This window comes from Chaetura pelagica, unplaced genomic scaffold (genome assembly GCF_000747805.2).
Source record: "Chaetura pelagica isolate M959 unplaced genomic scaffold, ChaPel_1.0 scaffold963, whole genome shotgun sequence".
Classification (NCBI taxonomy): Eukaryota; Metazoa; Chordata; class Aves; order Apodiformes; family Apodidae; genus Chaetura; species Chaetura pelagica.
In genome coordinates this window covers 954,789-979,997 of record NW_009952705.1, presented here as the reverse complement: position 1 = coordinate 979,997, position 25,209 = coordinate 954,789, and the positions used below count along the sequence as shown (strand labels likewise).

At 40.5% G+C, this 25,209-nt stretch overlaps 2 protein-coding genes across 2 annotated transcripts; both read right to left on the bottom strand.

Annotated features, from left to right (window-relative positions):
* Positions 1 to 4,006: 4,006 nt before the first annotated feature.
* LOC104385720 (keratin, type I cytoskeletal 23-like) lies at positions 4,007 to 12,950 on the bottom strand. The gene is made up of 7 exons (XM_009994211.1): positions 12,534 to 12,950; positions 8,919 to 9,001; positions 7,726 to 7,882; positions 5,967 to 6,128; positions 5,749 to 5,874; positions 4,928 to 5,148; positions 4,007 to 4,067 (listed from the first exon to the last, which is right to left on the bottom strand). Exons 1-7 carry the CDS (start codon positions 12,948 to 12,950, stop codon positions 4,007 to 4,009), a joined length of 1,227 nt encoding a protein of 408 aa, XP_009992513.1.
* A 5,022-nt stretch (positions 12,951 to 17,972) lies between these two features.
* Positions 17,973 to 21,325, bottom strand: LOC104385719 (keratin, type I cytoskeletal 15-like). The gene is made up of 7 exons (XM_009994210.1): positions 21,163 to 21,325; positions 20,870 to 21,087; positions 20,322 to 20,404; positions 19,244 to 19,400; positions 18,621 to 18,782; positions 18,350 to 18,475; positions 17,973 to 18,209 (listed from the first exon to the last, which is right to left on the bottom strand). Exons 2-7 carry the CDS (start codon positions 21,041 to 21,043, stop codon positions 17,973 to 17,975), a joined length of 939 nt encoding a protein of 312 aa, XP_009992512.1. The 5' UTR covers positions 21,044 to 21,087; positions 21,163 to 21,325.
* Between the last annotated feature and the right edge of the window lie 3,884 nt (positions 21,326 to 25,209).

The window sequence follows — 25,209 nt, the reverse complement described above, 5'->3', positions numbered from 1 at the left end:
AGCCTCCTTTTATAGACTGTGAGTTCCTATCCTTGTTAGTTTGCAAAACCATTGTTACATCATTCGCTTAGACTTAGAAATTACATTCTCTCCTATGGGTATTATTCTGCTATCCTATTCCATTTATGGGAAACAGAAAATACTCATTTTGAGTGTGTTAATTTTTATGATACTTCAATTTTTTAAATTGCAGTTTCTCTGGGCCTCAGTCAGCCACTGCCTTGATGCTGACAAAGCACTTCTGTGTGTATTTAATACTGAAGTAGAATGAATTCCAGCTAGCAGAGTTTGAGCAGTTTTAATACAAGGAATTAATAAAATAATTTTTCAAGCAATGCAGTGTCACATTCCTCAAGATTTCCTTCCCTTCCAGAAACTGAGCAAGACTAACAGAAAGAAGCACATCCACCATGTCTTTTTCTCAAAATTCCCAAATACTGCAAAATCACCAGAAACACCCAGGCCTTGTGTTCTGTACAAGACCCATTTTAGTAGGGCTACTGGCACATGTAAACTGAAGAGCATCATCCAAGTATGTGCAGGGTCTTGACTAGCAGCACACACTGGAAATGAATCAATCCAATTACCTCTTCAGAGCCATCAGACACACAGTGTAGCTGTCACCAGAGTGGCTCTTGGCAGGAGTTGGGTTATCTAATGGCTGGAGTAAGTGGAAGCTGTGAAGTGACGAGTTCTAATGTAGTTGCTACCAGTGACTTTTTTTGCAGCCTTGAGCAAGTTGTATAATCTCTTCTTCCCATTTCTCAAGGAATAAAATGGGAATGATAATACTACCCCTGTTCATTATCTCCCTAAATTAATTTCTCAGCATGTTATGAGAGTGTAATGTTACCAGTGCATGCAAGTGGTAAATATTGGTATTATTGGTTTAGGGTGCAGGCCTACCCTATACCCAGTTAAAAATGCATGGCTTATTTACCAGAACACAAGTTCAAAAATAATGGATAACCAATATATATGAGGCAACAAATGGCTGGTGATGCAGTGTCACAAGCTGTTCAACAAATAACAGATTTGCAATTATACATAGTATTCTAAACCCATGAAGAATTCTCCAGAAACAAGCTATTTCTGCTGTAGAATACTTGCTTTCATTTAGAGAACAGAATGTAGTGTAGCTAATATTCACATGTTTAAGGACCAGTTGGTTTACTTTTAAAAAGACACCAGCTGGAATGGCTGTGTTAGAGCCACTGAGTGTGAGTATGTTAGTAAACTGGGAGGTCAGTGTTGGGAGCTGCACTGGTCTGACCCTTAAAGAATGCAATGACACAGCTGGGGGAGGAGGTTCAAATCATCAGAGCCATGGAGTACAATGGGAATTCCTTACATCTGAGCCAGAACCATTCTGGGCCATGGCTGAGAGCACAGGGAGTGCATCCCTCACCTCTGCATGAGGGGACCCTGGGACATTGCTCAAGAATGTGAAACAAGGACAGGTGTGTTCTGTAAAGCACTTCAATTTTTTGTTCCTTCTTTCCTCATAGCAAAGCTCAACCAAAACCTAGCTGAAAGCATAGATCTGTTCCTTCAATGTAGAAATAAAGGGCTACTTAGAAGTTTTTACAAACTATTTGTATCACTGTGATGTGCTTACGTTCTGTAAATTTGGTAAATAAAACCAGATTTAAATAACACAGGAAATTGTTCAAGAAAATCTAGGTATGTTTTGTACAGATGCTACAAACACCAGGTCTGGCTTGCTGGATCTGGTGTGCCATAAGGAAGGACATTGTTCATTAGCCAAGAGTTACGAATCCTGTGTTACAAGTTTTACCCAGTTTAAAGAAACAATTAGGTAATCCATTGAATGCTTTTGGGATCTTTGTGCAACAAGGGTGGAGAGTTGGGGGGGCAAAGGGGAATCATGAACTAGTCCTAACATGCCAGTAAGAAAACCCTGTATCATGGAGATGGACCTTGTTTATTTTAAATCTGCATTTTCTTTGAAATTTTGACTTTTTTTTGTGAGCCTTGTTTCAAAGCAAAGCAGGTAACAGGAACTCTTTATGAATGTCCCTTATGAGTAGGTATGAAGGAGCACAATGACAATTTTGCTCATGCATGTGAGACTCCCCTGAACTCCCTGTTTTATATGCAGACATTGACTTGGGAATGCAAATCCTTGCAGACACTCATTATGCTCCATTTTGTCGTTCTTCATTCTGCTTTACAGTCTGCCTCATCTGAACACTCCTAATAATAGTTTTCTTTTTCTTGCTCAGTTTTCAGCATCCCATATTGCTGGAAATTTTCCTTTTGCTTTTGGGGCTTCCTGCTGAGTGGGGGATTGGGCTGATGTGAGAAGGGGGAAGAAGCTTGGAAGACCTTGGGCCTCTCCCTTTACGTTAGCATGCATTGCATGTACCAGTCTGTCCTGACTGCAGAACACATCAACAAAACCAGTGAACATGAATATGAAAGCAAATAACTGAAATGTTTTTTTTTAATTAAATAGGCCACTGAGAAAGAATGAGACTATCTGGAGAAGAACTTATAATCTTACATAATTGTGTACTTATGTAAGTGTGTAAAGACAGTTAAAGAAAATTTCTCTAAAGCTGAAGAATAAAGAAATATTTCTAGGGTGACTATTTTAGTAATACTAATAATGCTGGTTTACATGGTGACATTAAAAAGTTGTATACAAGGAAGTCTAATAGTTTTGCTTATGTAAATGTCACCTGTAACTTGTGTCACCTCTTTTCTTCTTTTTTGGGTCCTTCCAGTTTTATACCTCCTGAAACAATGAGGCTTTTGCAGTCTTGACCTATGTCAGGAGCATTGCCAGGGCTGGTGCATATGTAAGAAAGAGCAAAATCAGAAATTCCAACGACTAGAACAAGTAATGGAAAAGAATTTATTTGCTGCACTGAGGTGTATGATGAGAGACATAAGATCAAGAGAAAAGCTGAAAGATTATTCACTTTAAATTATAGTTAATTTGCAGAGCAATAAATGAATCACAGATGGAGATTCATGCCCCAGTGAGATGTGCATAATACATATATTACCAGCTCAGCCAGTAATTTTCATTAAATAGCTTTTCTTTGGTGCTTTTATGACTAAAAGCTCTTTAAACTAACAGTATCAGCTATAGCTAGCTCTGTGTGCCACTTTTCATTATTAGGCTGCAAATCATTTGAGGAGAGAGTTCACTGTAGTATCCCTGCTTTACAGACAGGGAGACCAACATAGAGCACTTGGTGGCATATAAGGGTTGTCAGTGCTGAGCCCATGGGAAAGCCAGGAGTTGGCAGAACATTTCACTTCATGCTTGCTGGTGGATCTCATTGATGGTGGAGGAGACCACCTGCCCATTCACACTGTCATGGACTATTGCTTTGATCTTTCGGCTGGTCAGTTCTGAAAGAAAAAGAAAGGGTAATTAGACAAGAAGCAATGCTGAGACAAGATGATGCAAGGAAAGCTTCATTTACAGTAATTTACCAGCTACTGATTTATCTTTACATGTTTCCATTTAAGTTAATACTTGTTGTTGCTCTTTGTGAAATGCACTGCCAGAAAGTCACCCAGGTCAGGGCAAATGAATAATACAGCAACATCCCAGCCAATGCAAATCTGACTTCAGAGCAGATGAACCTAAATGTCTGTAAGTCATGCTCATGCCAGAATAGGAGTTTCCAGACATGCAGATTTTCTGTTTTCTCTCCAGCCCTAACACTTTTTTAGTCACCAAATGGAGTCTCTATGACTCTTCATATACCATGAAAGCTTTAGTCTTGGGCCTGAGCTTTGCACGACGTGTTTGTCTAACCAGGGCCAGTCTGAAGACAGTCCACGAGTGGGCAGATGCAGCAGAATGTACTCTGAAGAGCAGCTCTTCACAAGATTGATGTATCACTGAAATTATTCTCAAATATGGCCACGAGAATTAACTGCCATACGAACCTCTCATAGTTCATTCATGTAAGGTTAAAACTCTCAGTAAAATTTTGTTGAAAATGGCAGTAATTAAGAGTCACTATAGAGGACAAAAAAAGGGACTTTTACCTTTGGCTGTTGATTCAGATTTTTGTGCTACCCTGTAGAGATAATAAAATAGAGAAAAAATAGTAATTGTACTAATTTCAGTAAGTTATCAATCCCATTCTTCTCACTGATTCTAAGGAGACCTCATACTACTATGAACAGAGATTAAAAAAACTAAAATAAAATGGTTCTATACCATGAGAACTCTTCCTCTTCAGTAGTCACAGGTACAGATAGTCCCACCTTCACCTGTCCCTATGTCTTTCCTGTGTTCTGGGTTACTCAACTTGATCCCCTTTTGGCTTCTGACAACTAGCCCTGTACTTGGTGCCACACTGTCCTGCCAAACTGTCCTCAGAAAGGCTCTTCCTTTTTCTGATTTTGTACAAATAATACATACTCTGTATATAAGATGAGAGGACTAGGAATAGAGAGGCCCAAAGGCTTCTGAATGCAGAGATTTCAGACAAGGCAGTGATGGGGAAACCAAACAACCCATCAGCAGAGAGGCACACTTTACACACTTCATGTGCTGCAGAGGCTGGCTAGAAAACATATACATTTGTCTTCAGGCTCCTTTTGATCTAGAACTTGTTTTGAAGATTGGAAGTTATTATTAATTTTACTGAAATTGGCATTTTTTCCCATGCTGAGGTAGGCATGCTGTGGGAATGCAGAATTTTTTTTTTTTAATAAAAAGTTATATTAATTTAGGTAATCCAAATTACATGGGTGCAAGTTTCTCTGTATACTAAGTGGCTCAAGCTTTTTATTACGATCCATCACATTAAAATGCCAGCCCTTGATGTAGTATGGAACTCACAAGCTTTGATTAAGCATAAACAAACAAATAAATAACCCAAATATGAGAACTCTCTTCTCATCTATTCCAGTCAGGGCAGCTTTGCCTTACCTGTCAACATTCCCCTCCAGCAGCAGGCGGTAAGTGGAAATTTCCTTCTCCAGGCGAGTTTTGATCCCAAGAAGAACCTTGTATTGGTTGTTTTGCTGCTTAATGTCATGACGAACCTGGCTTAGCTCTTCCTCACATTTGGAGATGATCTGCTGCATATTTTGAAGTGCAACAGCGTAGTAATTCCGAGCGTCAGCCAGGGTGTCTTCCAGCATGTGTTTCTGACAGAGCAGAGAATACCAATACTATGATTAGTGTTTATATACAGCTTTGGTCTCTAGCTAGAAGATTACAAGATTAAAACTGTGGAAATTTAAGCACTTAAGCATTTGCCTGACTATTCATGTGAAGACAGCAGAATCGTGAAGCTGTGTTGTGTGAACATAATGAGAGGCAAAAACTGAGTCATTTATCCATGCCATACTAATCCTGCTCCAAAGCTGTGCTCCTCTAACTGTTGGTTCTTCTGTCAGTTCTGCATTTGCTGGCCAGAACTGCTCCGAAGTCTCCAAGTCATGGATATGTGAGCTTTAACTACACGAGCTGAGTAATATTTTTGAAGATTCCCCAGCAACATTTTTCACAGTTCAAATATTTCATGCATTATAATAGGAGAGACAATAGTATTTTTACCTCTTGGTGATAGTTGCTGAATCTATTTTGCATATTCTGACATGGTCAAAATTCCAATTTCTCTGATATGATTAATAACTACAATGAAGTTATGCTCGGCTGTGGATTTAAATGAAGAATTGGTCCACTGCAATCTCTGAGAACATGTGAAGTAACAGTGACCAGCCAGAGATTCCTACAGTAGCTACCTTACTCATCTGTGCCTGCAGCTCGATGTCCAGGGACTGTAAAGTGCGTCTGAGATCCTTGATCTCGTTCTCGTTGCGCTGGATCTGTTCTGGGTTGGGGGCTGCTGCAAGAGATGTGGCTGTGCTCTGGAGAGCAAGAGGGAGAGAAAGGCTTAGGAATGCTGGCCACCCACATGCAGCAACAGGGATCTTTGCAGTGAGCAGAAAATAGCTGTTACCTGTTCTTTGTACCAACTGTCAAGGCTTTGACGATTCTTTTCAATTATGGCTTCATAATCCTCTCTTATTCCTGCTAGAATCTTGGCCAGGTCCTCGGGAGGTGCTGCGTTTACTTTTACATTAACTTTGAAGTCTTGTGATGAGCGATTTGCTTCCATATCCTGTTCATACACGACCAGAGGAAACAAGCAAACTTGTTTATGAAAGTGGAATGTTTTCATGCCTGTCTTGTCTACTTCAGTTCCATCCTCTCACAATACACAGAATATTTTTTTCATCATGGCAGGTTAATTGTTATATATTCAGTTAAAACTATTTGGAAATTTTATATATGGATAATACTATATTGTGATTTAAACCAGTGATTTACATCTGCTTCTGTGGCAGAACTGTGCTAGAGAACTCAATCAAAAACATGAAAAGATCTTTTTGTATAATGTTTCTGGAAGATAAACACTTAATGAAGAAGCAGGGACATTTTTCATTCCTTTATCTGTTAGGAACCTGAAACCTTTGTTGAAAATCTAACAGTCCTTTCATCTTTCTTACCATGTATGTTAATATTTATGGAACTATAACTAAGTTTACAGGAGAGTAATGTAAAAGTTCTATGCAATTGTTAAAGGAATAATTGGATTAAAGCATATAATTACTGTGTAAACAACATAATTACAGGGCAAGTCAAGCAGGTGGGGTAACATTCCTTTCGGTGTAGCACCATCTCTGTGCTAGGTACCATTTTCAGAAGTGGGCAAAGCAGCATTTCAGGGAATGACATCACGGCTTCCAAAATGCAGATCAACTGGACATACTGATGTCTCTGTTGGTTGTCCTTCTTCCAAGAACTATTTTATCAGAACTGTTCAGTAGTATCCTTGGCTATCAGAGGACCAGCCAAAAACAGCCTCACCTGCTGCTATGGAACCCTTATGTTTCTGTTCTCCTTGTTAATAATCCACAGATACTGAGTAGGATGTTTGGTTCTGCATTAGGTAATAACTGAAAACAACATCAGATCAAGCAAAATGAAAGCAGCCTGTTGTCACGCAGTGTGTATGTATGTGGGAATCACAGAGACCATGTGGTATAGCTCTGTAAGAATTCAGGGCAAGGTGGACTTTTGGCCATTATTATGTATTACCTAATTATTGTGCTTAGGGTTTTGCAAGAGGAAGTACTTTAATTGACTTCACCAACCATTCTTTTAAATTTTGATCCTTCAAGAGTTCAAGATCTGCTCAGTTTGGGTTAGCCTGCTCCAGGTGACCCTGCTTTAGCAGGAAGGGTGGACAAGGTGACCTCAAGAGATCCCTTCCAACACTGTGGAGTACTCTGTGCTTCTGTGATTCTGTTCTGTGATATATTCAGAATTGAGGGGAAAGTCTGTGATCAGTAAAATCCAACAGCAACCAGTGATGCTTGCTGTTTGCTTGAAATCTCTGTGTATTTATACCTAGGTATTTTTTAAAACATTTCTGTTGAATAGGTAAGTTATTGTTAGCTATGTATGGCAGATGGGCATGTGACTAAGAGTTTGGAAGAAAACACAGCAATTTGTTATGCTTTCTGAGATCCCAATTTAACTGATAAAGTAGTACACAAACTTTGAGCCTCATCTAACTCTCATTGGCTTCTTCCGAAACACCATTAGGTTCTGAATCATCAATCCCATTTATAGATTGTGGATCTTATGCAAAGTTAATTACATGGTAGTGAAGATTTGTGTGATGGGGTATTACCAAGTGGAACTTTTTCTACCTCCTCATGGTCTTTCCTCCTGAGGATGTGCTCTTCTCTCAAGCCTTCAATTTCCATTTCCAGATCTGTTGTGATAATGGTCAGGCCGTCGAGTTCCTTACGCAGGTTCTCAACATCAAGCTGCACTCCCTGCCTGCGAGACTTCTCTGCTTCATACCTTTACCAGAAAAGAGAAGATAAGGTGTGATGGTTGAGAACAGGCTGCTTCCAGCCTCTCGTGTCAGTTGCTTAAGTTGATTGTAGTGTGCCCATATCTTCCCATGGGCATAGGAAGCACTTCTACCCCTCAGAATCTGACCCTTCATTTTTGAGGGCTCTGTCAAAGTTTCTACAGTCAATCCATCAGACTCTTTCTGTGATTTCCATCTCTCAAAGTAGTTCCACTGTTCCCTTTTTATGACACTATGGAATGATAGAGAAGTAAAGGCAAGGCTGAGCAAGGCCTGCAGAGTTCAGAGTCTTTAAGTTTGTTGCAGTATTGCCAAAATCTGAGAGCTTTTTTAATAGCTGATCATCACTTGTTGAAAATAAGACAAACCTTCATGATTTCCCAAGAAGTCTGACTTACAGAAATGTAAACTCCCTTCCGTCACAAATATCTGCCTGGAAGTTTTTTGTCCAAATATTTTTGCTTTTTATTTGGTCTGAGAACCATCTTTCTAAAGTTTACTGAAAAATCAAACTGTGTACTGGTAGCCACGGAAGCACAGGCCCATTTATTGTGGCGAAACTTAGGAGACTCCAAAGCAGAAGATAAGGAAGGAGGGTTATTTCCTGCAGAGCTGGACAGGAGAGGTGGTAAGTACAGGAAATAGGTTTGGGCTAGACTGGGGAAGTGCAGTGCAGAGAAGGGTTAATTTGTATTCCCAGATGACAGTTTAAATGCCTTTTGTCACAAGTATCAAGCATCTGCTGTAAAACCTGCTCTTCAGGACCTGAACTAAGTATCATAAACAGGGTGACTCAAGACTGTTCAGCAATCATTTGTGGTTTTTACATCCTTTTTATCCTTTTAATATTTTTTGTTGTTGTTGTGGGTTTTTTTTTCTCCTATTTTACATTGGTTTCATTTATCCAGTATCAGCAGAAATCCTCAGTAAAATCAGTTTCATATTAGATTATCAAGAAAAAGCAATGTTTTGCTTTGCTTAATCCTCTTTCAAACTTAATCAGGAAACCAAAGAAGAGCTTACTTGAGCCTGAAGTCTTCTGATGCCATGTTAGCGTTATCAATTTGTAAAAGGATACTGGCATTGGTGATCTTGCCATCCTCAATCTGGAAAACAGAGAATCCAACAGGAGACTCAGTGTTGCCACATGGTGAATAACCTGTGCTGCTTGTAGGAAGCATCTAAATAGTAGAAGCCCCATGGTTAGGAGAGTACATGAATATAAGCAGCTTAGTTTCCTGATTCACTGAGTAATTTCTGAATTTTCATCCATAATCTTAACTTTTCTTTTTGTCTTACTTATGTTGATGTGAAGTAGGAGGAGTAATTCCTGGCCAGGTAGAGGATATGAATAATATTACACAAACTTCATGGTATATTGCAGAATAACAGAGACTGCCTTCCTCTTTGTGAACTGATTTTGACTCTTTAACATTGCTGGAAAAGTAGCCTTGGTCATCTTTAGGACTAATTTCAGTAGGAATCATTAAGCTGTGTCTGAGTACAATCAAAATGCTGCAATTAAACATATGCTAAAAAGTAATCATGTGTCAATAAACACCTTGCTGAATCAGTGTGCTGATGCAGAGGCATAATCATGATGGGAACAGCAACTCTTGAGCAGGAACCCTCAGGTCCACCATGTGTCTCTGTCTGGAGTCACATGGATTGTCATTTTGAGACTAACCCTGGCATCTAGTTACTGTGGCTGATAAAGTTGTTTGCCTGTAGCCTTACTGAATTGTCCAGTAGCCTGGAGTGAGTAATTAATGTTTCTGATTTTGCTTTGAGATTTTGAAAATTGCCCTAAAAGGTGCAGGAGAAAGTGGATCACATAATTCCTTTAGTGTACTCAGCATGCACTATAAAGTCCGATACGTCCCTGTTAATATGAAATAGCTCTGAACTGTAGAGCTAAATATGAAGAGCTCAGTATTCCATTCCAAATCTTTGAAAGAATTCTAGCAGGAACTCATACATAATTAACAGGAATGAATAATTGTGGGACAGCACGAGCTTTTCTAACAAAGGGAAGAGAAGCACGGATGCAGCTCCAGCAGCAGTGTTCACTCAACACTTACATAGCAAAGGTGCATTCTGGCTGTAAATAAATCATTAGCCATTTACAGACCTCTCAGCACCTTCAAGTAAAGCTTCCCACACCTAAATGAATCACAAAGAAACAAGGAAATGACAAAATTGACCTGAAGTGTCAAAGTTTACCTCTCATAATAAAAAAGAAGGTGCCTGTGGAATCTTATAACTAATCTGTTAAAGACTGTACCTTCTTGAGCAATTAGCAGCACACCTTGGATGCTGCCCTGGGACATGATCAAGGCCAGCTGGAGAAGTGTAACAATACCCTCAATGTGTCACTGCCTGGAAATGTGTTGTCAGAGAAGAGACAAATCTTGAATCCATCCTTAGAGAATGGTAGATTTTACTATGGAAGGTAGTAAGGCAATGAGAAAGGAAAACATGAGTTCTTCAACTTTGTACCATTTTATAATCATGCGAAAAAGCAGCACATTTCTATGAAAGCTTTGTGACTTTCTTTGCCATCTGAACAATTGTCAGGGTTTTGCCAGCTGCTGGATGATACTGCTTGCTGTGCCAGTCAGCAGTGTTTGTCAGCTGTGAACATTTGTCTGCTTGGGATTATACAGAGTTCTTCATTACATCCACCAGGAATATGTCTGTATCACTAATATCAATCCACAAACTTACAGGTAGCTGAGTTCAAAACTCATACATTTATAGATGTAGAATACACTCAAATTCCTGCTCAAAACAGATATATTCCAGAAGGCTTCCTGCACTCAATTCTTCCTCAGCATGCCTTGCCTCCTTTATCCAACAGCATTGATGCTGTCTCCTTGACTGCTCTGTGAATCAGCTTGCTTATTTAGTGGTGCAAGATGTTTCAGTGAGACATTTACCTGAAGAGCTGGTGCTGTTTTAGTTTGTATCTGAGTTAGAACGCAGTCAGGCTGGGGCAAGGCAAGGTGCTGCTCCCACTGGCATAATCCTCCAGAATTCAGGCATCCGGGGAAGAGTGTAGTCCCAAATATAGGGCCCAGATTGTTATATGCCTCCAAGTTTAGACAGACAGTACACAGACTTTCTGGGTAGCTGCATAAAGGATCCTAAATTTTGTCTAAATTTCATTTTAGATGCTAAACTAGTTTCACCTTTTTAATTTATGGTTAATTAATTTCATTATGGTTAATAATTATATGCTATATTTTCACTCATTTTACTGTCAGTCACGGTGCTAATTGTAATTATTTATAAAGTGAAAGTTCTAGGTTAAATGACTGAATTGTAAATAATCCTTTAGTAGCCCTTCCTCCCTTGTGAGCAGCACATCCAGCCCCTGCTGCCTGAGGCAGCCGTTGGTCTGGCAGGTGCCTGCAAGGGTTGCTGTGTTAAATGGCAAGTGTTAAAAATAGATGTTTTGGGCACAACCTGTTCAAAAGTGAGGGCTGCACCTAATCAGTTATACGGTTTTAGTCTTACTGTCTTCCTAAATCTTTCTGATTGATTAATTCCAAGCCAGTGTGAACACATTATATTGTTCATTAACAAGTTTTAATCTCTGGATCAGTTAAAAAAAAAAAAGCTCAAGTGATAACTGTGGAGGCAGATGGCCTTTCTTTATCCTTAAAACAGAAACAGGTGATGACAATTCTGGCTCTCCTTCCACATTGGCTGTGGTTGGAGTGCCTCATCTTCTGCCTGGAGGCAACACATTTAACAGTGAGCAGGGAGTTTGATTATCTCTGGCCTCAGTCAGCAAAGATGTGGGATAGCACCATTTCCAAGCCCTTTTGCAAAAATTTCTCAGGGGTTTCAGAATTCCAAGTAACCTTATAAAAACTAGAGGGAAAACTACATCACATTTAGAATAGCTCTGGGTTCTGCCCCATATGGTCATGTAAAGTTAATTACACTGATTAGTCACATGGATGGTTACAGTGCTAAGTATGCCTGAAGTTGAAGACACGTGAGTTTGGGAGATTGAAAGAGTTACTGTCGAACGTTAATATTAACTACTGGCAGGAACCAGAAATTCTCCCTTTAATTACAATGAAAACATCCACAAGGAATTTGTCACTGCTATTTTCTTAATTACCATGAAGTATTTTTCCATCTGATTACATAAACTCACTGGACCCAAAACTCCTGTAGTTTCATTGTCTGCTACCACAGGAATCAAAGAAAAGAAATGCACCAGTCTGTCTACAGACAGCATGCATGGAAGGAGGCAGTCTTCAGCTTGTGTGCTTTGTGATTTGCTGGCACACACGTGCAGTCAAAAAGACAGAATTCTGCCAGACATAGTTACTCAAACCACAGTTTCATATACAGAAACGAACGCTTGGCAGCAGACAGATCTCTCTATTCTACTAGTCTTTGCTGAATCCCCTTGTCTCCGTCCAGCCTTTCTCTCTTGTACCCCATTCTCCTCCTTGTGAACACAAGGAATGTTTATGCCCAGGTCCTGTAACCACTTTCATTAGTATCTCTAACATTTGAGAAGTTTTATTTAACTTTTTCTAAAGGAAAGCCATCAGCACAACTGAGTACCCAGGTTCCTTAACAGAAGAATGACAGTCACTTAGAGCTTTGACTTACCTGTCTTTGCATGTCAGTGACGTTTTGCTCGTACTGGTTGAAGTCATGCCTCTTTCCATGAGACTTTGTCTTGTGCCACTCTCGGATGCAGCTTTCCAGCTGAGCATTGGCTGCCTCCAAGGAACGGACCTTGTCCAGATAAGCAGCCAAACGGTCATTCAGATTTTGCATAGTCTGTTTCTCATTCCCACCCAGGAAGATGCTTTCCCCATGGTGCTCACCGAAGCCTCCCCAAGGTGCCCCTCCTCCAGCAGCCAGCCAGAGGGGTCTGGCAGAGGGGAGAGAGGTATGTGTGCTGCTGGCACCACCATCTGCACTTGAAGGTCTGCAAGAAGTTCCTTGCTGGGCCAAACCACACCCTGAACTACCCCTGAGGGACCCAGAAAAAATCTGAAAAGGGCCTTGGCTGATGCTCATGTTTAGCTCTGTTGTGAATCTAACCCAATGTTTGACTAGCACTGAGCAGCTTCTTAGCCTTCCCTAAGCAGCTTTATGCCTTCTCCTGTGGGAGTTTCCCTTCGATGAATGACTACAGCAACAAGATTGTGTCATCAAGAATCGTGCTTCCTCTTGGTCAATTCTGAAGCATTTATGAGTCTGCACACACTGTTGTTGTTTGGGCTCACAGCTGCATACCGGGTCGCTTTCCTTTTGGTTGGTTTTGGTTTTTTCTTTTCTTTATTTTTTTTCCCTTTCTTTTCATATTATAATAGTGAGGTGTGGCTAAAATCAGTAGGTGTGGAACAGGATAAGCTCTGCCTCAGACTTTTGTATAACCCTGTAGTTAATATGTTATGCTTTCCTCCTTATGAGGGGGAGAATATCGTCCACTGCAGAATAAATGAAGACTTGGGGAAGGGATGGGTTTCTGGAGACACTTTCTGTTGTAATTCTCAGGCTTTAGAATCACAGCAGTCTGTATGTCCTGAAACGTGGCATGTCCTATCAAGCTGTTATTAACGCACCAAACAGCTTCAGCCTGTGTGAGACATGAAGCTTTAATGAAATTATCCAGCCTCGGTCATTGAACTAAAACTCCAGTCCAAAGTGACTAAGGGCCAGCTATTCAGCTGCCCATTGACAGTTGAAATACATGAAAATTAGGTACTTAACAAGCTTTTCTTATGATTTTTTCATTATTTGAGGTGCAGTCATGTTTCAAGTCTTGTTGAAATAGAAATTAATGCAAGAATTTCTTGCTGTTACTAGTATTAATACTATTAAGATATTTCTATGTTTAGCTATAGAAAATATTTAGAAAATTAATTTGTAACAGCACTTGAAAAACTCGAGTGGTTATTTAAAGCTACTAGCCCTAACTGAGCTGGCTATCATGCAGAAATAGTCTCTCAAAAGTTTCAGTAACCTGTCAAACTTCTATCAAAACCAGGACGGGCAAGTCTGGCTTTGGGAAAGATTTTCTTATTCCTCACACTGATAAATAGGCCATAAATTGTGAAGTGTTCCCATGACAACATTGAGTTATTGGGTTTGCCTTGTCTTTCTGAGTAGTTCTAGACCCTGATTAGGAAGAAGATTTGGGAAGTGGTGGAGAGGCGGGTGGGCCTGGGCTGCCAGAAATGGGGCAGTTGCTTTTCCTTGCAGCAGTTGAGGGCTCAGCTTTCTAACAAGATGTTATTTGGCACTGCCACTCATTCTGAATGGTGGGGCTGGAGGGGATGCACAAAGCAGAATTACATTGTCCTGGAAGAAAACTGAAGGAATCATTTTTCTCTGCTTGTTCCATTTGAAATTTGTAAGCAACAAGGAATTGCTGCACCTCATCCTTTCCGGAGCTGCCTCCTCGGCACCATTTGCTGCAGAGGGCAGGTTTTGAGCTCCCCCTCGTGGCTCTTGCCAGCTCTGCTCAGCACCCGATGATTTTCTTCTTACCAGTTAGATTTCCATCGAGTACATACTCCTTCTTATTCTTTACACCCTTCATTATATAGAAATGGTAACATTTTTAATTATTTTGGAAAATTAATCATTCAAGATGCGGTTTTCCAATAAGTATGGCTATCACAATATATTGTGATAAGAGCTACTAGTAGATAGTTACAGTTTGGTATCAGCCCTGCTGCTTGAGCATGAGGAGAGCTTGAAGCACCAGACAAAAAACCGAAGGCCTAACTTGTAAAAAACAAATCCCAAATTGTAATAGAAGCAGCAAGATCCTGCTGCTCAGTTCATCTCACCAAAGATTAATTTGAGATTGAATTTTCTAGCCTGGCAGTTCAGCAAGCTAATATTCTATGAAATGTTACATTGAAATATAAATACACACAGATGTATGTTACATTATGTGGAACAAAATTAATCTCTGTTTTGTGTGAAATTCCTGGTGAGATTCCCAGCCTGGCTCGCTGTGAGGCTGCCAGTTTGTGAGGCAGCGCAAGGCACTTTTCATTGACACGTGGTGAGGGGCCATGGAAAAGACCAGAAGACTTGCTTCAAAACCACGCACGGCTCTCTCTTGTCAGGCTGGCACTTCGGGACTTGTTTTCAGTCAACTACAGAATTCAAGGCACAGAGTGAAAGCAAGGATCCGAGTGAGCAAATGAGCCCTGGGCAGCAGATGGCACCATCAGACAGTGGGTGCTCAGTCTGGCCTGAGAACTGGGGTTTTACTTGGGAATAGTTCGTTTTACCCAACTGGAAGGTGAAAAACAAACTGACCTGAATTTGTGGGCTGCAGTTTAAGTATAGGCAGAATACTTGGACACCTACAGCATACAGGTAAATATACTGTGATCATCATGTGTTGGTTAAACTCCTCTGACATACAGCTGGTAGCTGCCTGTGGCTGTGGAATTTTCTCTCTTTCTCTTTAAGTGATGTATACAATAGTCACCTGACTAGATGAGGAAAAAAAACACAGTCGTACTATTTGCTTTTTCTTTTCTGCTAGACTATGATGTTGCTTTGCTGAAGTTTGCGAGAACCTCTTCTCAGTTCGTTCCAGTGAGAACTCCAGCAGGATGTATATCTTAGCAGTGGGATATGAATGGTCCTGCAGCCTCCTTCCTGGCTGAGCTCTGGGGCTGGTCCTAGGAGGGCAGATTAATTATTTTTTTTTTTCAATATCAGAAAATAGAAGAGAGGAAAATAGTGCACTAAGGAGGGTGGGAGAATAATAAACTAGATAATTCTAGCAATCATATAATTTTTGTAGATACAATTACCTGGATTTCAGTACTCAGCAATGAGGCTAACAAAATGCAGCGTTTTAAAAATGTTTCATGTGCTTCTGAAGTTGAGATGTACTGACCTCTTAAGTCTTCAAAGAGTCTCCCCCCAGTTCCACTGCTGTAGATTTGCAGACTAACTGCTGACAAAAGGCAGTGTTGCTAATACAGCAGCTGCAGTGATGGCACAGGCTGGTGGGCTTCTGCCCAGGTATGGAGACAAACAGTCACAGTGAACTCTGCTTGAGTGGTTCATTTCACCTGGGCCTTGCCTAGTGCTCCCTCAAGAGCTAAGGGGCATGTGCCTTTTTGCTGAAGAAAGTGTAGGAACATAAATATATATGTATGTAGAATGGTATGATTTTTTTTCCATAGATGGCATTTTATTTGTTCATGAATTGTAGTCATGTTGTGCACTTTAAATTCAGAACAAAGAGCTTAAGGATTTTTTGCATTATCTTTTCAATTTTTTACTGACAATAGCTTCAGATTCATGGGAGAATCTGATGGCACTTTATATCTGTCCGTTCATCTCTTATTATTATTGTTATTATTAAAGTTGTGATTGTTGTTACCCATTGAGCACCTCTTGCTTTGGGTCCCAGGAAGCAGTGTTCAGGGAGGTGCATGGCAATTCCATACTGACTTAAAAAAACCCACATTATACTGGATAGATTTGCAAAAGCAGAACAGAAACTTTATTGTGTATGTTCTTTGGTACAGAAACTATTTAGCTACTGACAGAAAACAAGCTCATCATCTCTGACCCACAGAGCTAAATGATTGTGGAAAAAGGGAGAGCGAATCTAAGGAAAGACATCAAGCTGTTGCACATTCCTGGATTACATTCTTGTGGTCTGGCGAAGTAAAGGGTGTTTGTTAGCACAGGCTGTGCTGGGTTTGTGGGGTAACATCTGCAGCAGGGGTTTGGTTCCTTATCAGAATCTCCTGTCACGAGCAGGTTTTCCATCTTCTTCTATGACAACTCTCCTGCTCAGGGATCCTGCTTTAGAAGGAAAACCAAATCAATTAGGAAAAAAACACACGGAAGAGCTGTGCAATGGGGTTTTTTAGTTTGTTTCCTCCCAAGATCTTAAGAGTAGAGTGCACATTTGAATGTATCTTGTATGTTGTATGAATCAAAAGAGGAACTTAGCAATCTTTGGGAGATTTCTGAATTCTAGAATCCATGAGGAGTTCATGCAATCATTTTGGCAAGCTACTGGTTTCAGAAGTGCACATAATATAAGATAAAGTATTATATTTTTGTCTCTAATTGATAATGAATGTGATCATAGCAGAGGAATGCAATCTGTTAGTATGAGGAAATCTGAAGCAAAAGAAGTTTATTTACTCCTATTTTGTCAATTAATCTTTAAATAAATTTTTTTCTTACCATCCTTAGGGGTCAGTCCTGACAAGCTGTAGAAAAGAAGAAAAGTTTGATTAATGACCTTTGCTGACCCTGTCCCCAGGAACCATTGGTCCCCTTAGGAGCCACTGCCTGTGGATGCCCTGGTCTCCCACTGCTGGCAGTGGGCTGTTGCTCAGTGGGGTGTTCAACAGTGTTACTGTTCAAATGCTTTCTGCTTTGAAGGCCACTCCTAGGTACTGGGAAGGAAACATGAACAGCAGTCAGACCAGTTCCTGGTCCTGATATATCTCTATATACTTCTCCTCAAAATGTCATAATCTAGAAACAATATAAGGAGCTGATTCCTCCTCAGAAATCAAAAGTACTTTTGTCTGTACATCAGATACAAGAAGTAGGCACTAAAAGGTAGATTTTACTAAAGCAAGCCATGGTCTGTACCAAGTTCTTGGCTAGTTGGGAGTACTGGTATATGATGGTGAGTACTTTCACCTCTGTGCACTACTGTAGAAAACCAAGAGCTAAAGAAATACTGAGAGCAGGTTTTTGTAGGTGTTTTTAGATTGAAGGCTGTTATTCCAGTGCAACAAGAGGATCATGTAAGACATACAGATGGTACCTGGTGACTTCTAAAAATCATTGTATTCAAAGTGGTTGCATTAGGTTTTCAAATCTCCACCACAGTTGGTCTGGACATTTAGCTTGAATTCTAGCAATACCTGGGACTTTGCATCTGCAAACAAGCATCTGTTTTGTCAGTGCTCCAAGGGCTGCAGATGCAGTGAGTTGGATTTAGTAACTTGGAGTCAGCTTAGCAAGCACCAATTACTACTTTACAATGTGTCATGTCATTAGCCTTATCTAATCATCATAGGATTTTTATGTAGTAACGTACTGAGCGTCCGGGCCCTCCAGCAACTGGCGGTACGTGGCGATCTCCTGCTCCAGGCGACTCTTGATGTCCATGAGCATTTTGTACTCCTGGTTCTGACGCTCCATGTCGCACCGGAGTTCACTCAGCTGCTCCTCCACGCTGGTGATGAGGGCCTGAATCTGGGCCAGCTGTGCGCAGTACCGTGCCTCTGTATCTCGCAGGTTGGCTTCCAGCCCAGCTTTCTAAAGCAGAATAACAGCAGAATGGGTTGGTGTGCAGATTTTCCCCACAGAGGAGGAGGCTACGAAGAGGCAAGACAGGGAGGGAGGGAGGGGGGAAATGTGTTGGCAGGGAGCTGTGCTGATCTTGGACAGGTCTGTACCATGCTGAGCTGCGACTGGAGCTCGATCTCCAGGCCCTGGACCGTGCGTCTCAGTTCTGTGATCTCTGATTTGCTGGTCTGGATCAGTTCTGTGTGAGAGGCGACTTCACGGTTCAGTTCTTCAGTCTAAAAGAAAAAAAACAACTGTAAAATCACATACATATTCTACAGAAAATGTCAATTATTTTGAGAAAGGGAGGGCCCAACCCATCTGCTGGAGCACTAACAATGAGGTGATGCAGCAGTTTGCTCTTCACTGATATAACTGTACCTGAGTGAAGAACCAGGCCTCGGCATCTTTACGGTTCTTTTCAGCCAGAGCCTCATACTGTTCCCTCATCTCAGCAAGAATTCTGGTCAGGTCGACACCAGGAGCGGCATCCATTTCCACGTTGACTGTTCCACTCAGCTGATTGGAATACTCCTTCATTTCCTGCATGGGCAGAAGGCAGAGGACGCAAAAAAGATTAGGCTGTCAGTTCTCACACACTTGTTGCCATCAGCAATGCCTGCAGTGTTGTGCATTACTTAAGTCATCAAGTACCATAGGTGGAACATGCATAAAAACTTCTATCAAATTTTATCGTTGCACATGCTTTTCTACTCTCTGTATACTCACACATTTGTATGTACCTCATATATATGTTTCTTTTGCTCAGCTTAACTATCCCAGTCACCTGTCATGTGCTTATGAAATGTCAAACTGCAGCTAAGATGTCTGAACAGGTTAGAATCAGACAAATGCTTCTCAGGACACACTTTGGATTCTTCTGATATTACTAAACTGTAATGTTTTACTTTTGTTTTTTTTTATTTGCATTTCCTCCTCCCCACCCAAGAGGCATACATTCCAAAGGAAAGTAATTTCCTCTCTGCACTGTTACAGACTCTCACCTCCTCATGGTTCTTCTTTAGATAAGCCAGCTCCTCCTTCAGTGTTTCAATCTGCATCTCCAGGTCAGCTCTGGACAGGGTCAGCTCGTCCAGGACCCTGCGCAGGCCGTTGATGTCGGACTCCACACTCTGGCGCAGGAACAACTCGTTCTCATACCTGCAGTTTAAAAAAGAAACAATCATTGGGATGTACAGAAGTTTGTATCCTGTAGAGCTATAAAACTATGAAATTTTATATTGGATGTAGGAGGAACAGTGGGGTCTTAAATGAAAACATATATTGAAAAGAAGTATAAAGGCAGTAACGCACTTTTTTTCCCAACATCCTACTGTGACATATGAAAGCACGTGTTGCCATCTGATTGTATTTCACTGTGCAGAACCTAATAATTATTAGCATCAATAGAAATGATTAGCATAAATACAAGAGTTGTCACACAGGACAGTCCATTGCCAGTGTCCTCACAAACTTGGTGTGGACTGCACAGATTGCCCAGTTCTGCCTAGGACACTAGAGAAGAAATGATAAAGCTGCAGGTGCATCACTGCAAGAGGAATCAGTTGCCCAAGTGTCTTTGTCATCTTTTCAGCAGTGTCTGATGCACTGCTGAGGCCATGAGCTGGATAAGCTCCAAATTACTTTTTATCTTTCTTGTCTAAAAGGCAGAACTGAGAGAGAAAACTGCAGCCAAACAGTGATCTGTTCAAGCCAATGTTCCTTCTAAGTGAAAATCCCAGCCTCTTCCTGTTTTCTGCTGTGATTTAGACTAGTTAAAAAATAGGAGCATCACTAAAACATTAAGACATCAATTACAATGTATTATGTCAGCAGATCAGTGATCTGGATACTGTGTTCAGTCAGATTTATACTCCAAACTGATCCTTCATCACATTGATTCAGTTTGCCAGGGTTTTTTTCATCAAAAGTTATCAGGGAAAAAGACCTATCCATAATTTCCAAGTATGTCCTTCAGGACTGAAAAACATTATTTTCTGAAAAAAGGGAATACTAAACTTCAGAAAACTGATGTGAGAGAGACAAGGAGAGAGAAGACAAATGTGCTCCAGGTAAACTTACTTCAGTCTGAAGTCATCTGCAGCCAGCCTGGCATTGTCAATCTCCAAAATTACTCTGGAATTGTCAATAGTAGCTGCAAGAATCTGACAATTAAGAAACAGAAAAAGGTTCCTGTGAATAATAGTGAAATACCATGGTCCTGAGTTCATAGCTGAGATACCCTCATGTCAAACAAATCAGAAACATCCCTACAAAATACATGTGTACAACACCTGATCTTATCTGTAGCCTGGAGAATTATTTTTTCAGCCTTTGAGGCCTACCTATCACATTCTTTACTATTTAAGTTCTGAATAGATATATTGAGAATTCTAAACACATTTTGCCATGTTTTGGTAGCTCAATCACATTTTCAGGATAACACATTTGCTTTTTAAATGGAAGAAAAACTATTCTGCTAGAATGCTGCTAAGCACAATATATTTGTGTTTGAGGATTTCAATGTTTATCTTATTATTTATTTTTTTTTTCTAATTTTAAATAAATTGAATTTGCAGTTCCAAAATTCTAGTGCATCCTTATCACTTCTCTGTCTGTGAGTGTCATACCTTGTCTCGGAGGTCTTCAATTATTTTGTAGTAATTACTGTAGTCCCGGGCGGGGCTGCTGGGAGCTTGCTTCTGATACCAGTCTCGGATTTTAACTTCTAAATCTGAATTTGCCTCTTCTAGAGCTCGTACCTTGTCCAGGTACGCAGCCAGACGGTCGTTCAGGTTCTGCATGGTTATCTTTTCATTGCCAGAGAGCAGGCCATCACCACCACAGACTTCAAAACCTCCACCAAAGCCAGCTCCTCCACCAAAGCCAGCTCCTCCACCAAAGCCACAGGCTGCACCACCACCAAAGCCACTGTAGCCTCCTCCAAAACCACTGCCAAAGCCAGAACACAAGCCACCACCATATCCACCTCCTACAGAGGAGACATACCTAGCTGAAGAGACAGAGACACCCCTGCCACCAGATCCTCCATGGATGCTTGGGGCTCGGTAGGTGCCTCCTGTTCGGACAGAGGAGAGGCGAGTGCTGCTGCTTCCAGCACCCCCTAAGCCACCACCATAGGTAGAAGAAGAGCTGTGCACGAAGGAAGTTGCCATAGCTGCAGCACAAGAAGGTGCTAAGGTCAGTTATTCAGCTTGGTGCAGAAGAGGATAGTATGTGTCTTCAGTGCCCTGGTGCTTCTTTTATATCCTCAAGATAGGGTGTTGGGAGACAAACCCATCCTGCAGCCCTCCCTCCAAAAATTCTCCTCCCTAGAGGTGAGGCCAATTGTGATGACATTCCTCACAAAGAGAGCTGGCTGTACATCTCAGGGGCCAGGGCTTGGGTATTCTTTTTCAATTAAACAAAAGGGATGATTCAGATGAGTGTTTTTTCTTTGGGCTATAGTTCTGAAACTTGGGGTTTACTTCTCTGACATTTAAGAATGGAAAAACAAAGTGGGTTCAACCACACCCACTTACCCATTTACAACCATCACCGTGGTTATTTTAAGAACATAAATCTTTTCTAAAAGTGAAGTGTAAGTAAAATTATCCTTTAATTGAAAAATGTACAGTCATCTATTTATCTCACCACTATTTCTTCTTTTCCATTAACAGTTTTTCCCATTAAAAATTTGGAATTGATTTTGACATGTTCTTCTTCCTGTTCTTTGCTTGGAACTAATATTTAGGTTTTGAAGTCTGAATTTTTAGTACAAAAAGTATATAATTATAGAACTGAATGAGGAGTAACTGACATCCAGCAGTGTACAAGTAAGAGTTCATTTACTAATGCTTGTGAAATAGTCAAGAAAAGTAATACAAGATGGAAATAATTCAATTAAAAGAAATACAGGAAAACTAAGTTCTATCCCGGCACTAACCAGCACACAGTTACTTTTGGAAAATGTAAACAAGGTTGGTTTAACATGAAACAGTTTAGATAGCAATTAATGTGTGTGAAGCCAACATACACTATGGAATGAAGTTATTCTTGAAATTAAGATTTGAGAAGCCCTTAGAAGAGTCATCTTAATGCTTCATTTAAACTATGAGTCAGAAACATCAGTATACATAAAATCTGATGATTTGCTAACTAAGTTCATATTCAATACTGCAAAATTATGGTAAACTAGATTTAAGAGATTTTGAAGGAAGTATTAGCTGCTTATTTACCCTTCTGGGGTGCAGAGTGTGGCAATAGTGCGGAATTCAAAGAAAGAGTTCAGTTCCCTTTGCACAACAAGGTCCCTTTCTTCAGGTGACAGTCACAAGTTGCAGTTGAAGAAATAGGGGCATCATGGTGTGACAATAAATAGGCACTGAGGGGCATGGTGGTTTAGGGGACCTGAGGGCTGAGAGGAGGAAGACAAGCCAGGGGCAAAGGGAAGATGGGAGGAACTTTCTCTGGCCACTAGTTCAGAACCACCAAAATTATTTTAAAATAAAGAAAAATGCCATGTTTGCTAACAATGACAATAATAAGGAGAGTGGTGTTTTATCAGAGCTTTTGACAGTACCTGTCAACAGAAAATGACCTTAGAATTCAGGGTGGGTGATCTCAGATTAACTGATGAGGCTCATACCCGATTGCTGGAATAAATGGAAGGATTTTCTGAAATTTCCAGGTGAGACTTGAACGCAGCCTGAGGGAAAGGCACAGTCTGTGTGCTGGAAAGATGTGTACTTGGGGGACATACCAAAAATCTGGCTGAGATAGGCAGCTAAAGAGCCTGGTCCTGAGAATGTCCACTCACTCTTCAGCTAATTAGCAAAGACGAGGTGTTTCATAGTTGTGGAAACATGTTTCAAACTGAACCTGGACCTTTGCCACAGCAGTTCAGTTTTGCTGTTGGGCAGATTAATGGTTCTGTGGAGTTTGCCAGATCTGTGTATCTCCCATACTTGGTATCGCAGGAAACAAGTTTAGACAAACTCTGCTAAAGATAAAAATGTCTTTAAGGCCCCTCTAATGTAAATATCCTGAGGTGTGTGCTGCTGGGGTCTGTTTAACTCTGAGTGATCCCACAATATGCAAGATCAAATTATATTGAAAAAAAATCCCACAAAATTACTCCTAGAAAACACCATAAACTTTAACAGGAAAATTTGGGGATTTTTCATTGAGTCTTTCACTCAGTCTCTGTAACTTCTTTGGAAGTTTGCTGGTGAAATACACTTTACAGCTTTTTGGGGAAAATAAAAATAAATCAAGGAGTTAATACAGTATATGAAGATACTTCAGAAAACCACAGTCCTGGGGATTCTCTGACCCTTTCCATGTTCTGTAACCATCAATCTTAGATCATTAGACTGTGTCCCCCATGTTCACAAGCTTAAAAATGCAGAGTGCAGCACTTGCAGCCCCAAGGCTTATCCCTGCCTTTATTTCTTACATAGATTTTGTTGTTTTCTTACTGTCTGTGAAGGTTTCTGTATCAGGATGTACATGCATTGCAGCATTTTACAACAGACTACATAAAACAAAGCTTGCTTTGCTGAAAAACTATATCGGTGCAATGTCTGTACCAGGAGAGATTTCTGCAGCTGGAACATGAACTTCAGTCTACAAAATTTTCTCCTTGCAGTCTATACAAGGAAGCTTAAGCCAATCACTTGCTAAAGTAAAAAAACCCACCACCTATTTCAAGTTTGTGGCTCTATTCTCTTCTCACTATCTTAACTCTGAGGTTTCTTATCCAGCTCTTGACAGGCAGTTTTGTCCTTTGCTTATGCTCATGTTGTGCTGGAGGTGCACAAGCTCCTTGGTTTGTCATGTTTCAACAGGACTTCTCTGGAAGACATTCCCTGACATGTCTGTGCCGGGCAAACTCTTTTATTACTTCTGTTCCGGGATTAACGGAGCTGACACACTTGAGCCTCTCCTTTCAAGAGGACAGAGAGTTCAAGAAGCAGATTGTTTATAATCTCAGTCATTGCTGATAAAACCATCACTCAAATCTGACATGTCTTTAGAAAACAAGGTTTTTTTTCCTGAACTGAATGTTAAAATTAAAGTATCTGAGTGATTTTATATTAAAGATTTCACCAGAAATCCTTAATTACCCTACTAATACGGGAAAAAGTCAATTAAATTATACATTAAAATTCAACTTGGGCTATAAAAACAAGAATTCTAACCTTTTCAAAGTTGTTTCAAGTCTCTGAAGTCCCCAATTTCTTTAGCATGGTTTATGAATTTATTCAACTCTTGCTACTTTTGATCTGATAAACACTTTTAATAGTTCACCTTTTAAACTTTTTTTCCCCCCCCCCCCAAACATGCATTTAATTCAGTCTTTGAGAACAAAAGTTTTTGGTCAAAATACACATTTGCAAAGTGTCTGTATAACTTATAAATTGCAGTCTTGGAGCGTGAGAATTTCTTGTCAGATTTCAGATACAACACAAGAAATCTGCACCAGCAGTCTCATACTCTGATTGGTTTGTCACAAGATCTTGTTCTCAGGGAACAGGATTTGTTAAGATTAAAAAACATATCTGAAGTTCTTCATCTGGGAGCTATTCCAGGTCTAACTATTGTAGGGAATACGTCTGATACTAAGCATTTATGAGCAAGTGTGTCAGCACTCAGGATCAGCCTCTGCTGAAGCAGGTCATGCAAAGTGCTTTCCTCTCCTTGCTCTTCCACAGCAGACACCAGAAAACTTGGGGAGCTCCTGGCAAATCAACCACTTGCATCTCCTCTACAATGGTGCTCTTCATGCCACTGCTTCCTGTTCTGCCCTTGTTTCCATCAGAGCATTTTAGTCCTCCTCTTCTTAGTCCCCTCTTCTCTATCTCTCTTTGCTGACTCTTACTTTTTGTGACTCTTTTTCTTTCCTGTCATAGTTTTTCCCTGACCTAGTGAAGCCACTGACTAATGCTATCATGCTCAATTTACAGAG